We start from the raw sequence: 14,018 nt of genomic DNA, 5'->3' as shown, positions 1-14,018 counted from the left end.
AGATGACTGAGGTTCAATTCCCAGCACGGCAGCCCAAAACTGTAACTCCAGTTCCAGGGAATCTGACACCTTCATACCAAATACACATAAAATAAAGCTAAATAAATGCTTTAAAAAATAATAATTACTAGAAAGTCATTATGAAGCACACACTCATCACATGTAAGTGTGCTTACATGTGCTCCTCTGATGCTATGCAGGGGTGCTGGAGACACAATAGTCACATCACAGAGGGAGCTGAGCTTAAGGGAGGACACCTCAGAGACCTCAGACCACTGTCCCTAAGGGCTGGAGTGACAGCCCTCCGGTTCCACTTAGTCTTTGTCCCGCCTCTTCCAGAAGACCGTTGACCTGAGAAGGCTGAACAAGAACAGTATCCCCTGCTGCCTAACAATGTCCCGGGAAGGGCAGCAGGAAACTGAGCTATGTCTGTTGTGGTGAAGCCTTCTAGCTGTAATCACTTAGCCTTTTCACTAAGCATACCTGTCCATGAGTTCATGGTCTAGAGAAGCCTGGACCATCTGGGTCTCTCACATGGAAATTCATACGTGAATCACCTATGTGACAAAAGTCTTAACGAAAACAGGTAAGAAAAAGTGTTAGCTATAAAACTTTATTATTAGTAGTAAGTATTTTTTTTATAATTATTATAAAAAAAAACCTCAGGGGGTGGAGGGAGGGCTCAGCCCTCAAGAGCATGTGATGGCATTTGCAGAGAACCCCAGTGCAGTTCCTAGTACCCAGAGTAGGCAGCTCACACCACCTAGAACTGGAGTTCTAGGTGGATCCCAGCACCCTCTTCTGGCCTCCATGGGCACTGCACTTACATAAGCACAGATACAGACACACATAATTTTTAAAAAAGAAATTTGGGCTGGAGAGATGGCTCAGCTTCTAAAGGCCAAAAAAAAAAAAGAGTGAAAGAATAATAATAATGCAGCAAAGCTGCAGAGAAACCCTGTCTCGAAAAAACAAAAAAAAAGAATAATAGTAATGAATTAACTATTCAATTAATTAAAAAAGTTAAACCCCACTAAACTGGGAGACATCTCTAGGAATGAAAGAGACTGGAGAATATTGTGGCCTCTGGGGCATAGAAATGACTTGGCCATGTTTCTTTTTTTGTGTCCTGAGTATGCAGGACAATAACTGAGCTCAGGTGACAAGGCGTATGAAAGCCTTTCTTCTGATAGTTTAGGAGCAATCAGAAAAGGTACTCACGAGGGCTGGTACTCACTTTTGAGCCTGAGCTGGCCTGTGTTCCAATAAATCCAAACTCACCTAACTTACCCTGCGTTAACAGACTTCTGCTCTCGCTGAGGCCCATGGGCCCAAGTATATTTAAAAGTCTCTGATCTTAAACTTTCTTTTTTTTTTTCTTTGGTTTTTCGAGACAGGGTTTCTCTGTGGTTTTGGAGCCTGTACTGGAACTCGCTCTTGTAGACCAGGCTGGTCTCGAACTCACAGAGATCCGCCTGCCTCTGCCTCCCAGAGGCAGATTAAAGGCGTGCGCCACCACCGCCCGGCAAAGTCTCTGATCTTAGAAGACAAGGAAAGTATCAGTTTGTCATAGACTTTAGCATCACATCAGTTTCAGCTACGTTTACTTATTTGGTTTTTTGAAACAGGGTTTCAGATAGCCCAGGCTGGCTTCAAACTCACTACACAACCAAGGACACATTGAACCCTGATCCTTCTGGCTCCCCCTCTCAAGTGCTAGGATTACAGTCATGCGCCACCGTGTCTGTCGACTTCAGCTATTTCATTTTAATAGTTTGACTTGTGCTTCTTTGTTGGGTTTTGTTTTTTGTCTTGTTTTGTTTTTCTTCTAAGACAAGGGTTATCTACGTAGCCCTGGCAGTCCTGGAACTCACTTTGTAGACCAGCCTGTCCTTGAACTCAGAGATCCTCTGCCACCACTCCGGGCCTTTTTTAAGTGCATACACTACAATGACCATCTGTTTGCTAGTACAAACTAGCCATGTTGATAATGTTTCAGTTAGCCCTTATCATTCTGAGCAGGGGAAACTTTGAGAAAGTCGAAACTCCAAACAGATGTGTGAAGAAAGGCAGCAAATGCCACCACAGGACAGGAGACCTTCTTTCTCTAGGTGGGGAACACGGTTGTGTGTGTCCTGTCCAGTTCCCAGATCAGAGCCTAGTAGAGTAAGTTAACAGTAATCAGGGAGAATGGAGTTCTCTAGCTGGACACCCTGACTTCCTGCTGTAGGAACCACATCCCAGAGCAGCAATGCGCTGTTCCATCAGGCAGTGCTTCAAAACCTCTCTGGCCATCATATTGCTGTGGTTCTTCATCATCCTTAAGGTGCCTGAGGAAATTGAAGACGTCCAAAATGTGGTGACTATTCTTTGGGGAACTGGGCGTGCACAGTGGGAAGGTGGGGACAGGCAGGTTGCCTAAGGAACCTGCCCTTTGCTTCTAACCCTCTCCACCTGGGAGCCAGAAGCTCTGAGTGGAGCTGGGGTGTGGATCTACTCATTATCCCATGAATTGGCTTCATTTATGTGTCATGTTTCTCAAGGTAAAGGAGAAAACAAATACTGCCAGAGCCATGACTCTTTTGTCCCATGGCAGGCACTGTGTTGGACTTGCTCTAGAAGACTGGGTCACCTTACTTCTGCCCCTGAAATGGCATATAGGAGGCTAGGAGAAATATTTTGTTGTTTTGTTTTGTGTTTTTTGTTTGTTTGTTTTTTTTTTTGGGGGGGGGGCAGGGTTTCTCTGTAGCTTTGGAGCCTATCCTGGGACTAGCTCTTATAGACCAGGTTGGCCTCAGACTCACAGAGATCCACCCGCCTCTGCCTCCCGAATGCTGGTATTAAAGGCATGTACCATCACCGCCTGGCTCTAGCAGAAATATTGATTGACATATATGTCAATGGTCCAGGTGATGAGGCATAGCAGTAAGAAGAAGCCCAGATCCCTAGAAGACTGGCAGACCATCACCTCCAAATATTTGGAAAAAATCCACCAGAGAAGAAAGAGTAAGTACCAGGGAGAGGGAGCTGGAGTGTCTCAGGGAGGGGAGGATCCTATGAGGGAAGATGACTAGGAAAGAAGAGAACGGGAGGAGGAAAGGCAGAACTCTGTTCAGGAATACTTGAATCTGACTGTCAGTCCCCTTCCAGAACAGGGTATGAGGAAGAAAGAACAGATCAAGGTAGTCTTTCAATAGGTGTAATCAGGCGGTGGAAGGATAGTTCAGTGGTTAGGAGCACTTGCTTTTCTTCCAGAGGACCTGAGTTCAGTTCCCAGCATCACACACACACACACAAACACACACACATGCCTGTAGGCAGACTTTTCTGTGTTCCACCAGCCAGCTGTCCTGCTACCTAGCTCCTGAATAAAATAATCACACATTACACAGAAACTTAATATCAATTATAAATGCTTGGCCAATAGCTTAGATTTGTTACTAACTAGCTCTTTCCAATTAAATTAACCCATTTTTCTTATCTACACTTTACCACGTGGCAGTACCTTTTTCAGCACAGCATCTTGTTTCTCTGTGTGTCTCCTAGTGACCCCTGCTCTCTTCTACCCAGTGCTGTCCTTCTGTCCGTAAGTCCCACCCAACCTTTTCCTGCCTAGCTATTGGCCATTCAGCTCTTTATTAGCCAATGAGAGTAACACATATTCACAGTGTATAAAAGGATTGTTCCACATCACACACCACACACACATACACACACATACTCACATGCATATATATATATATATAATACTTAAAGTAGGTGAATACAATATGTTGACTACATATTACAAAACATTTCTGAACATTACAATGTATATAGACTCATCTGCAATATCATACATATTTACATTGGGTAAACAAGGAGCATAACTCCATTGTGTAACCTAATACTTCAATCTGCAATTATGATCATGCCCTAAGAATGGATGGTTATGTGGCTTTTGGTGGTGGTGAGGAGCTGGAGGATGGATGATTATGTGGGTTTTTGTTTTTTGATTTTGAAAAAGTCTCACCATGTAGACCAGGTTGAGTTCATAGAGAACCTCCCACCTCTGCCTCTTGAGTGCTGGGATTAAAGGCGTGCGCCATTGTATCATGCTCTTTATTTTTAATTAATTGAAGGCATGTGTCTCTGTCCATGGCTACGTGTACATGATTGCAAGTACAAAAGGCCGGAAGAGGGCATCGGACCCTGGAGTTGCCCCTATAGGCAGTTTGTAAGCCTACCAGATGGGTGCTGGGAACTGAACTCAGCTCCTCTGTCAGAGCAGTAGGAACTCTTAACCACTGTGCCGTCTTTCCAGACCTTATGTGACCTTTTTTGGAGGGGCATGATGCCAGCCATTGTTTTTTGCTTGTTTGTTTGTTTATGTGTGTATAGTATATAGGTATGTATGTATGGGTGTGTGTGTGTATGTATGTATGTATGTATGTGTGTGTGTGTATGTATGTATGAATGTATGTATGTATGTATGGGTGTGTGTATGTATGTATGTGTGTGTGTATGTATGTATGAATGTATGTATGTATGTATGGGTGTGTGTATGTATGTGTGTGTGTGTATGTATGAATGTATGTATGTATGTGTGTGTATGTATGTATGAATGTATGTATGTATGTGTGTGTGTGTATGTATGTATGAATGTATGTATGTATGTATGGGTGTGTGTATGTGTGGTATAGGTATGGATCCCAGGAGCTGGAGTTTCAGGTAGACATGACCTGCTGAACTGGGTGCTAAAAACAGAATTCTGCAACAGCATCAAGCTTTCTTAACTACTGAGCCATCTCTCCAACTCCACCAGTCTTTTTTTTTTAACTAAGGAATCTCCCTTTGCAGCCTAGGCTGACCTCCACCTCACTATGTATGTCAAGCTGGCGTTGAACTTGAGATCTTCCTGTCTCAGTGTCCTGGGTGCACCACTATGCCCAGAAACTGTGAGGCTTTATAGCATTTAAATAAGAGGGAAGCGAGATTAGTTAAAATATTTAAAAGAAAAGTTGTGGCTAAGATTGTCTACATTCTTAGGTAGAGAAATTCAATGATTAAATAAAATATATAAGAATGAAAAGAAGCCGGGCAGTGGTGGCTCATGCCTTTAATCCCAGCACTCAGAAGGTAGAACCAGGCAGAGGCAGGTAAGTCTCTGAGTTCAAGGCCAGCCTGGTCTACAGAGTTAGTTCCAGGATTACGGAGAGAAACTGTCTCAAAAAAGAAACAAACAATCAAAAAACATCAAAAAAAATGAAAAGATGAAAGCCGGGCGGTGGTGGCGCACGCCTTTAATCCCAGCACTCGGGAGGCAGAGGCAGGCGGATCTCTGTGAGTTCGAGACCAGCCTGGTCTACAAGAGCTAGTTCCAGGACAGGTTCCAAAACCACAGAGAAACCCTGTCTCGAAAAAACAAAAAACAAACAAACAAACAAAAAATGAAAAGATGAGAAAATCATTGGTGGGAAAAAATAAAGTTAGTTGTTGTTAGAAAGATCAATCACAGACCAGCCTGGTCTACAAGAGCTAGTTCCAGGACAGGCTCCAAAACCACAGAGAAAAACCACAGAGAAAAAGCAAAAAAAAGAAAAAAGGAAAAAAAGAAAGATCAATCACTGGATTAAAGAACATTTGAGACAGGAGGATCATGGGTTTTAGGACTAAACTCAGGGCTGAAAGGACTTAGCTAACACCGCAGTCAAAGGTGGCAGAACTGGGGCTCCTGGGCTCCTGGCCTGAGAAACTGAAACAGTTGAGTGCTTTTATAGACTGTGTATCTCAGCCACAAAGCAACCTGGGGAGGAGAGGGTTATGTCAGTTTAGGCCTCCATCACTCAAGGGAATCAAGACAGGAACTCAGGCAGGACCCGGGAGGCAGGATCTGATACAGACGCCATGGTGGGACACTGCTATTGGTTTGCCCAGTTTGCTTTCTTCTAGACCCCAAGACCAGCTGCCCAGGGGTGAAACTCCCTGCAGTGAGCTGAGCCCTCCAACATCAGTTATTAATCAAGAAAATGCCCTACAAACTTGCCTACAGGCCAAATTTATGGAAGCATTTTCCCAGTTAAGACTGTCCCACTGCTGGGCAGTGGTGTTGCACGCCTTTAATCCCAGCACTCAGGAGACAGAGGCAGGCGGATCTCTGTGAGTTCGAGGCCAGCCTGATCTACAAAGCGAGTTCCAGGACAGCCAGGACTGTTAGAGAAACCCTGCCTCGAAAAATCTTAAAAAGACAAAAAAGGTTACCCTTTTGCATGTGGCTCTAGATTGTGTTGTGTTGACAAAAAATAACCAAGACAATGTTTATGAAATCTGTCACCCAGTCCCTAGCACCTAGAAAGTAGACCAAACAAGAGTGGGCTCCTGGCTTTTAGAAAAACCTCCCTGCTCCATATACCTTCGTTAAAGGGGACATTTGGGAAGATGATTTGAACAAAAGGATAAAGCAGAAAGAATAATAGTATAACCATAACAAAAAGCTAATATTTATTTAATCCCAGCACTTGGGAGGCAGAGGCAGGCGGATCTCTGTGAGTTCGAGACCAGCCTGGTCTACAGAGCTAGTTCCAGGACAGGCTCCAAAGCCACAGAGAAACCCTGTCTCGAAAATCAAATAAATAAATAAATAAATAAAATTAAATTTAAAAAATAAAAATAAAAAGCTAATATTTATCAAGTTCACCAGTCACAAGCTTCAAGTTGTAAAAAAGACTCAGAAAAAGGTTGGACGTGCTGACACACACATGCAACCTTAGCACTTAGGAGGCTGAGGCGGGAAAATGGCTGCAAGTTTGAGGTCATCTTAGGCAACAAGTGCGTTCCAGGGCAGCAGGGCACACAGAAGATCTTGTCTTTATTTTTTTTTTCTTTTTTGAGACAAATTTTCTTTGTGTAGCCCTGGCTGTCCTGGAACTCACTCTGTAGCCCAGGCTGGCCTCAAACTCAGAGACCCACCGGCCTCTGCCTCAAGAGCACTGGGATTAAGGGCATGCGCCACCACACCTAGCTAAGACCTTGTCTTAGAAAAGAATATTCAGAAGGCTTCAGCAGCCCTTAGCTTAGTATTCCCTCAGCCCTTAAGTACATACAAGTGGTCTAGTTGGAACAGACTCTGAAGGTGGCATCAGGATTCTGCATGCCTAGTAAATTTGCAGATGAGACAAAAATTTCAGGACGAGTGACCAGACTTAGAACCAAGCAGGTGGCCCACAGCCGTTTGTGATGGGATCTGGTGCACAGGCACACATGCAGGAAGAACACTGTATACATAAGACATTGGGATGGGGGGAGTTGAGCAGGGTTTCTCTGTGTAGCTCTGGTTGCCCTGGAACTCTCTCTGTAGACCAGGCTGGCCTTGAACTCTACTTTCCAAGTACTGGGACTAAAGGCATGTGCCACTACTGCCTGGCTATAAATAAATCTTTAAAAAGTAAAAGTAGCAAGAATGGGGGCTGCAGAGATGGTTCAGCAGTTAAGAGCACTGACTGCTCCTCCAGAGGACCCAGGTTCACAGGGCAGCTCATAGCTGTCTGTAACTCCAGTTCCAGGGGACCTGATATCCTCACACAGACATGCATACAGGCAAAACACCAATGTACTTAAAATAAAATAAAGAAATCTTTTAAAAAGTTTTTTTTTAAGTAGCAAGAATGTTCATTCTTGGGCTGGAGAGATGACTCAGCGGTTAAGACTGCTCTTCCAGAGGACCCGGGTTCAGTTCCCAGCACCCACATGGCAGCTCACAACTGTCTGAAGATCCAGTTCCAGGGGATCTGACACCTTCACACCAGTGCACATAAAACAAAGTAAATAAACAATAAGAAATAAAAAAAGGGGGGGGGGCTGGAGAGATGGCTCAGAGGTTAAGAGTACTGGCTGCTCTCCCAGAGGTCCTGAGTTCAATTCCCAGCAACCACATGGTGGCTCACAACCATCTGTAATGAGGTCTGGTGCCCTCTCCTGGCAGGCAGGCATACACGCAGGAGAATACTATATACATAATAAATTAATTAATTAAAAAAAAGAAATAAAAAAAAGAATGTTTATTCTCTCTGCCAAGCTAAAAACTAAATATCCCAGACAGTGTTCTCTCATCTGTAAGATTTATTATGTGTGTATAATAAACACACGTGTATGGGTGGGTGTGCATGGAGGTCAGAAGAGGGTATTGGATCTGGGGCTAAAGTTATAAGCTGTTGTGAGTCTCCTAACATGGGCGCAGGGAACCAAACTTGAATCCTCAGCACGAGCAGAGGATGAGCCAATTCTCCAGCCCCATTCCCTAATACTTTAAGTTTATTTTATTTTAATTGAGACAGGACCTCACTGTACTATGTTGCTCATACTGAATTCCTGGTCCTCCTGCCTCAGCTTCACTAGTACTAAGGGGAGATACAAGCCTTGTTTCTCTAGTCTGTATGCTCGCTCTCACCACCCCACCACAACTTGACAGTTGTCCCTGTTTATCTCTTCTTAGCATGGCTGACGGTGGGGATCACCTCAGTGTCACGACAGGGTCAAGGTGGCCTCTTGGATACACTGGCCTCCCTGTACCACGCCTCCTCCATAGCCGAACAGAAACGGATAACGGTGCTGGTTCACCTGGCAGATTCCAACTCTTCCTGGCTCAGAAAAACTGTTCTCCATATTTCAAGCCTCTACAGCTCACAGATTTTGGCAGGGCAATTGCTGTTGATCCATGCCCCATCCGATGCCTACCCCACTGTGAATCACGACCAGAATGAGCTCCCTCAGGGGCAGATGTACTCCAAGCAGAATGTAGACCATGCCTTCCTCGTGAGCTTTGCCACAAAGCTCTCTACTTACTTCCTGTTGATAGAGGACGATGTCTTTTGTGCCCCCAATTTCGTCACCCACATTCACTCAAAGGTGATCAACAGGAAGCCCCACACATGGGTGCTCCTGGAGTTCTCTAATATGGGCTTTCTTGGCAAACTTTTCCACAACAGGGACCTTCCTCTCCTGGCCCGTTTCCTCCTCCTCTTCCACAAGGAGCGACCACTCGACTGGCTGATCCCTCACTTCCGTATCCTCCTGGATCAGCCAAACACAATCCTCTGCAGACCTTTCCTCTTCTACCACAGGTTAGCTCGCTTCACTTTGGAGAACAAGACCTTAACAGCCCGGGAGAAAAGTCCCCACGGTCCTGACGTCCTCCCCGGAGCTGTGTTCACAGACATGAGGCACTCTGGTGTTCACTCCCCCCAGGAGGCCTACGCTCTGGATGAGTCCTTCTTTTGGACCTACAATGTCACTACAGGGAACTATTGGATAGTGATTTTGAACCATCCAGCGAACCTGAACAGAGTGCAGATAAGAACAGGCTCCATCATGGATGGAAAGCACATCCTCAAAAAAGGACAGGTAGAGCTAGGCTACCAGCCTGAAGGTGAGCCCCCCAACTGTACCCACTTTACCCTGCTGGGCCGTCTTGTGCAAGGGCAGATGGATCAGATCATTCTGAAAAGCATTGGGTACCAAGTGAGCTGCGTGAAGCTGACGGTAAATGCCAATCAGGCCGGTGGTCTCATGATCAGGCATATCTACCTCTGGGAGGGTGATGCTTTAAACGGAGCAGCTGACCAGAGCTGATGGCATAGGAGAGTATGAATGATTAAAAGCTTGAAGCCATTTCACTCTGGCCAATACGAATGACTTTGGAGAAACCCAAGGGAATAGTAGGCAGGGAAAAAAGGCATTAGGAAACATTCTTCCTTTTTTACCCAAACAAGCCACTCCGGTAGAATTTTGTTGTTGTTTTACTCTGACAAATGTAACTTCGTCCAGTTTGGGGAAAAGCTTTGGTCCCTCTTAGAATCCTTACATTCCTGGGATGCTTGGATCTCCCCCAGCAGGGTGTGTGTAAACGTGTATACACACTTCATCTTCACAGAGATGGGAGTGGGGAATAAGGTAGTAAGAGCGTGAGTGGAAAGCACACCCAGCTTTGTTCTGGTGCTGGAGACTGAGCACACACTCTGCCAGTGAGTCATACCTAGCCCCTAAGGAGTCCTGGGAATGACACACATAGGAAACAGCAAGATGGCTCAATGAGTAAACGCTCTTGCTGTACAAGTTTGGTGACCTGAATTCTATGCTGGAAACCACAGACTCCAGACTCTGCACACACTATCAAGTTCATGACACTCAATAACAATAACAGTAATAATTAGAAATCAAGAAAGATTCTTTACAATGTTTTTCATTCTTTCTCTCATTTCCCTTTTTGTTTTGTTATTTAGTTTTTGTTTGTTTTTGAGACAGGTTTCTAATGTGGGATTCCTCTTTGTATGCTATGAATATATTTTATTACTATTGATTAATAAAGAAGTTGCTTTGGCCTATGGCAGGGCAAAATATAGCAAGGCAGGAAATCTAAGCAGAGATAGAGGAGGAAAGAAGATGGAGTCAGGCAGATGCCATGTAGCTGCTGAAGGAGAAAGACACCAGAACCTTACCAGTAAGCCACAGCCTTGTGACAATACACAGATTAATAGAAATGGGTTAATTTAAGATGTTAAGAGTTAGCTAAAAATACACCTGAGCCATCGGCCAAACAGTGTTTAATTAATATAGTTTCTGTGTGATTATTCAGGTCTAGAGGGCTGGGAAACGAAAACAGTCTCCATTTACAGGTTTGTGTGTGTAGCTTTGGCTGTCTTGAAACTCACTCTGTAGACCAGGCTAGCCTTAGGTTCAGAGATCCATCTGCCTCTGCCTCCTAAGTGTTGGGATTAAAGGTGTACACCATCACCACTACCTGGCTTTCTTTCCCTTTTTGGACAAAGTCTCACTGTGTAGCTCAGAAAGGCCTCAAACTTGAAATTCTCCTGCCTCCACCTCCTGGATGCTGGGATTATAGAATTTTGCTACCATATCAACGCTGATAAATATGTATGTATGTATGTATATTGCCATATATGTCAGTAGATGTTAGCTAGATGATAGATAGATAGATAGATAGATAGATAGATAGATAAAGATAATACTCACATGAGGGAAGTTACCTGGAGTGTCACTGGCCAACAGGATTGATGTGACCTAGGTCCTTCCTGAGGCCAGTCTTGGTGGTTTACATCTTGCAGCCAAAGGTGGAGTGTCACAGGGAGGTTCCTGCAGATGAAAGAGGTGGGCTTTGGAGAAACCTCACCACAGCCACCATCAAGCTACCAGTAGTGCCTAGCCTTCCTCTGATGCCTGTCCCTCTACCTCTACCTCTGAGTGATTTCAGTCCAGTGACCTTGAGAAGCCCCAACACCCCGGCTCACCTGACCTATCCTCAGACACGCCTTGCAGGGGGCACGATCCAACTTTCCCTTACTCAGGTTGAGATGCTATGTGGCTGATACAGGGGTGGAGATTCAAGTATCTTTGGGGACCAGCAACTTGAGCCTGGTCAATTTGAAAAGTAGGGCTTCCGGGCTACAAAATGAAAGCGCAAGCTCCTGCCCCCCACTGTGCCTGGTGGATCCCTTCAGGTCAGCGGAGCAGCTGTTATCCTCGCTGACCTCTTTCCTTGTGCTGCCTGCATCTTTGTCAAAAGCAGGGACTTCCCATTTTCTGGAATGGCATTGTAAAAGAACGGCCTTCATGTTTCATGGCCACTTTCTGCCAAGAAAGCCCACGGTCAGAAGTGATACAGGTTCTGGCTGCCTAGTTAAAACTGGAGAAACGGTGATGGTCCCTGATTCTTGAGGACTGGAGACAAACCTGAGTGGCTGATGGGTACAGCCACCAAGAGTCCAGGGACCTCCCACTGTGACCCAGCAGAATCACCTCTTGTTCTCTTGGAGACAAGGTCTGGAACTATGTAGTCCAAGATAGTTTCATATTTACAGCAATCCTGCCTCTGCCTCCCAAGTGCTGGGATTAAAGGCGTGCGCCACCACCAGTATGTGTGTGTTGTGTAGGTGCATATGTAAACTGCATTTCTACCAAGTGAACTCAGGAGGGAGATCTCCATATTACTGAAGCAGAAGCGGAACAAGTGAGCTCTTCTCTGGTTACTGAAATTCAAGGACAGGTCAAAAGCTTTAGCATCTCCCAAACCTGGGTTTTTAATTCCAGCTAACTTATAGCTGAAAGATCTCATTGGAGTTCATTTACTCACCTGTAAAACAAGGAGTTCCACCTACCAGACAAGCTTGGCATGTGAAAAAAGGATTTCCTACACTTAAGACAGATAGTAGCCAGGTGTCGGCACACGTCTTTAATCCCAGCACTCAGAAGGAGGAGGCAGTTGAATTTCCATGAGTTCCAGGGAAGCCTGCTCTACAGAGTGAGTTCCAGGGCAGCCAGCGCTGTTACACAGAGAAACCCTGTTGAGAGAAACCACATTGGCTCCAGCGCTTACACACTACTACAGGCTCTTGTTCCTGGATGAAGATTCCTTAGCTTCAGCCTTCGGACTACCCACGAACCCTGCTCGCTGGGTTTGCAAAGGGAGTCTCAGATGTCAGGCCCAGACATGCAGGAAATTTCTATCACTGCCAATCCTGCCCCAGGTGAAAGGGGAAGGACAGGTTTTTTCCAACCAAAAGGCCGGGGAGAATGAGTGTCTTCCTTCTGGTTGGGCAACTTCAAGAAACCTGAGATTCAAGAAGCAATATTGTCACCAAGAGGGCTAAGAGATAGGGCAGAGAAATCGGGTTCCCTGGATTTCCCATAAGCAACATCACTTTCCTTCCATCAGTGTGGGTGTAGATAGGCATCTGCTGGTAGGAGAAAGAAGGGCGGGTGATAGGGTTTAGCTGCTCGAGACCGCTGGGTCTGGGAAGCTAGACAGATAGCATCTCTACAGGGCTGTATGGCAATCAAATGTGTTTAATGTGTGAGGGAAAAGATACTTCACAGGAGGTCATGACGTTACCCGATTTAAAGTTCACCAGCGAGCTGGAGAGATGGTTCAGCTGGCAGTTAAGAGCACTGGTTGCTCTTCCAGAGGACCCTGGTTCAACTCCTAGAATCTACATGGTGGCTCACAATTGTCTATTACTCCAGTTCCAGGGGATCCAAGGTCTCCTGTGGCTTCTGCAGGCCCACATGGTGCACAGACATAAAAGCAGGCAAAACATCCATACACATAAAATAAAGGTTAAAAAGAAAGTTTTAGAGTTCTTCAGTGACTTCCCCACAGCTTCTGGGTTAGAGACATTTGTAAGAACTCGCTAAGCACTGTCTGTGGCTCTTGTAGCTTATCCTGTGGGCCTGAGCTCATCACTGGCCTCTGCTCTTTTGCAAGTGTCGTTTTCTGGCCTGAGCCACCTCCACCTTGCTAACCACTTGTCCTCAGTCTTTTTCCACTACCACAAAGGCCGCCAAGGTCAGGCCCTCTGTTGTTTGTTTCCTTGGAAACCTCCTTCTCTAGTTTGCATGTCTCTACAGACGGTGGCTCTTCAAGGTTCCTGATCCCCCTCTTTAGACCCAAACACCTGCTTTCTGAGGTTAGAAGCTGCATGTCTGTGTTCTTCATCACTGTGGACCTGAGGTCTCACAGAGGACACTCAGCAGGCGTTTCATCAGCTGGGGAAAACAAAGCAACCGAATCAGAAACAGCACCACCTCTAGTTTCTTCGGTCCCCGGCTACCCCACCCCACTCAATCAGCCAAGCGCCTTTCTACTAGAAGAATCCAGAGAGGAGTCTTTTCCCCCTGTCTGTCCAGACTCAAAATATTAACTGAAGAACCAGTCTATCTCCATCTTAGGCTTAAAAGCCATCTTATAGTAAAGACAAACTGGGCTCATTTCTGTTATAAACCTCTGTTTGTTTCTCAAGGATTGGGCTATACCCCACCTGTAACCTTAACTACACATGGTTCTATACTGCCCGTTCCAGGAATGGCACCCACGTTTTTCAAAACAAAAGTTTATATGTTTTATAAAACATACAAAAGATGTTTATAACCATCTTGCAACCCTACCTTTGTTTCAAAAGCTTCTGCGACCACCTATGATTACCTAGTCAAGCCCCCCTTGCAAACCTGTCTTTGTTTCAGGAGGAACT

General features: G+C 45.3%; 1 protein-coding gene across 1 annotated transcript; it reads left to right on the top strand.

The window, feature by feature from the left end:
* The first annotated feature begins 2,251 nt into the window (after nt 1-2,251).
* Nucleotides 2,252-9,606, top strand: LOC121446209 (alpha-1,3-mannosyl-glycoprotein 4-beta-N-acetylglucosaminyltransferase-like protein MGAT4E). The gene is made up of 3 exons (XM_041648680.1): nt 2,252-2,359; nt 2,462-2,543; nt 8,471-9,606. Exons 1-3 carry the CDS (start codon nt 2,252-2,254, stop codon nt 9,604-9,606), a joined length of 1,326 nt encoding a protein of 441 aa, XP_041504614.1.
* Nucleotides 9,607-14,018: the final 4,412 nt, after the last annotated feature.

Source organism: Microtus oregoni, unplaced genomic scaffold (genome assembly GCF_018167655.1).
Source record: "Microtus oregoni isolate MIOR12 unplaced genomic scaffold, Mior012 000003F_ref0000135, whole genome shotgun sequence".
Classification (NCBI taxonomy): domain Eukaryota; kingdom Metazoa; phylum Chordata; class Mammalia; order Rodentia; family Cricetidae; genus Microtus; species Microtus oregoni.
Note: the sequence above shows the minus strand (reverse complement) of the source record. Positions and strands in the feature narration are given on the sequence as shown.

What these genes read in the sequence shown, in the direction of transcription:
- LOC121446209 (XM_041648680.1), top strand. Translation starts at nt 2,252, where the DNA reads ATGCGCTGTTCCATCAGGCAGTGCTTCAAAACCTCTCTGGCCATCATA. An exon ending in TTGAAGACGTCCAAAATGTG is followed by an intron (nt 2,360 to 2,461) that starts GTGACTATTCTT and finishes TCCACCTGGGAG; the next exon opens with CCAGAAGCTCTGAGTGGAGC. An exon ending in TATGTGTCATGTTTCTCAAG is followed by an intron (nt 2,544 to 8,470) that starts GTAAAGGAGAAA and finishes ATCTCTTCTTAG; the next exon opens with CATGGCTGACGGTGGGGATC.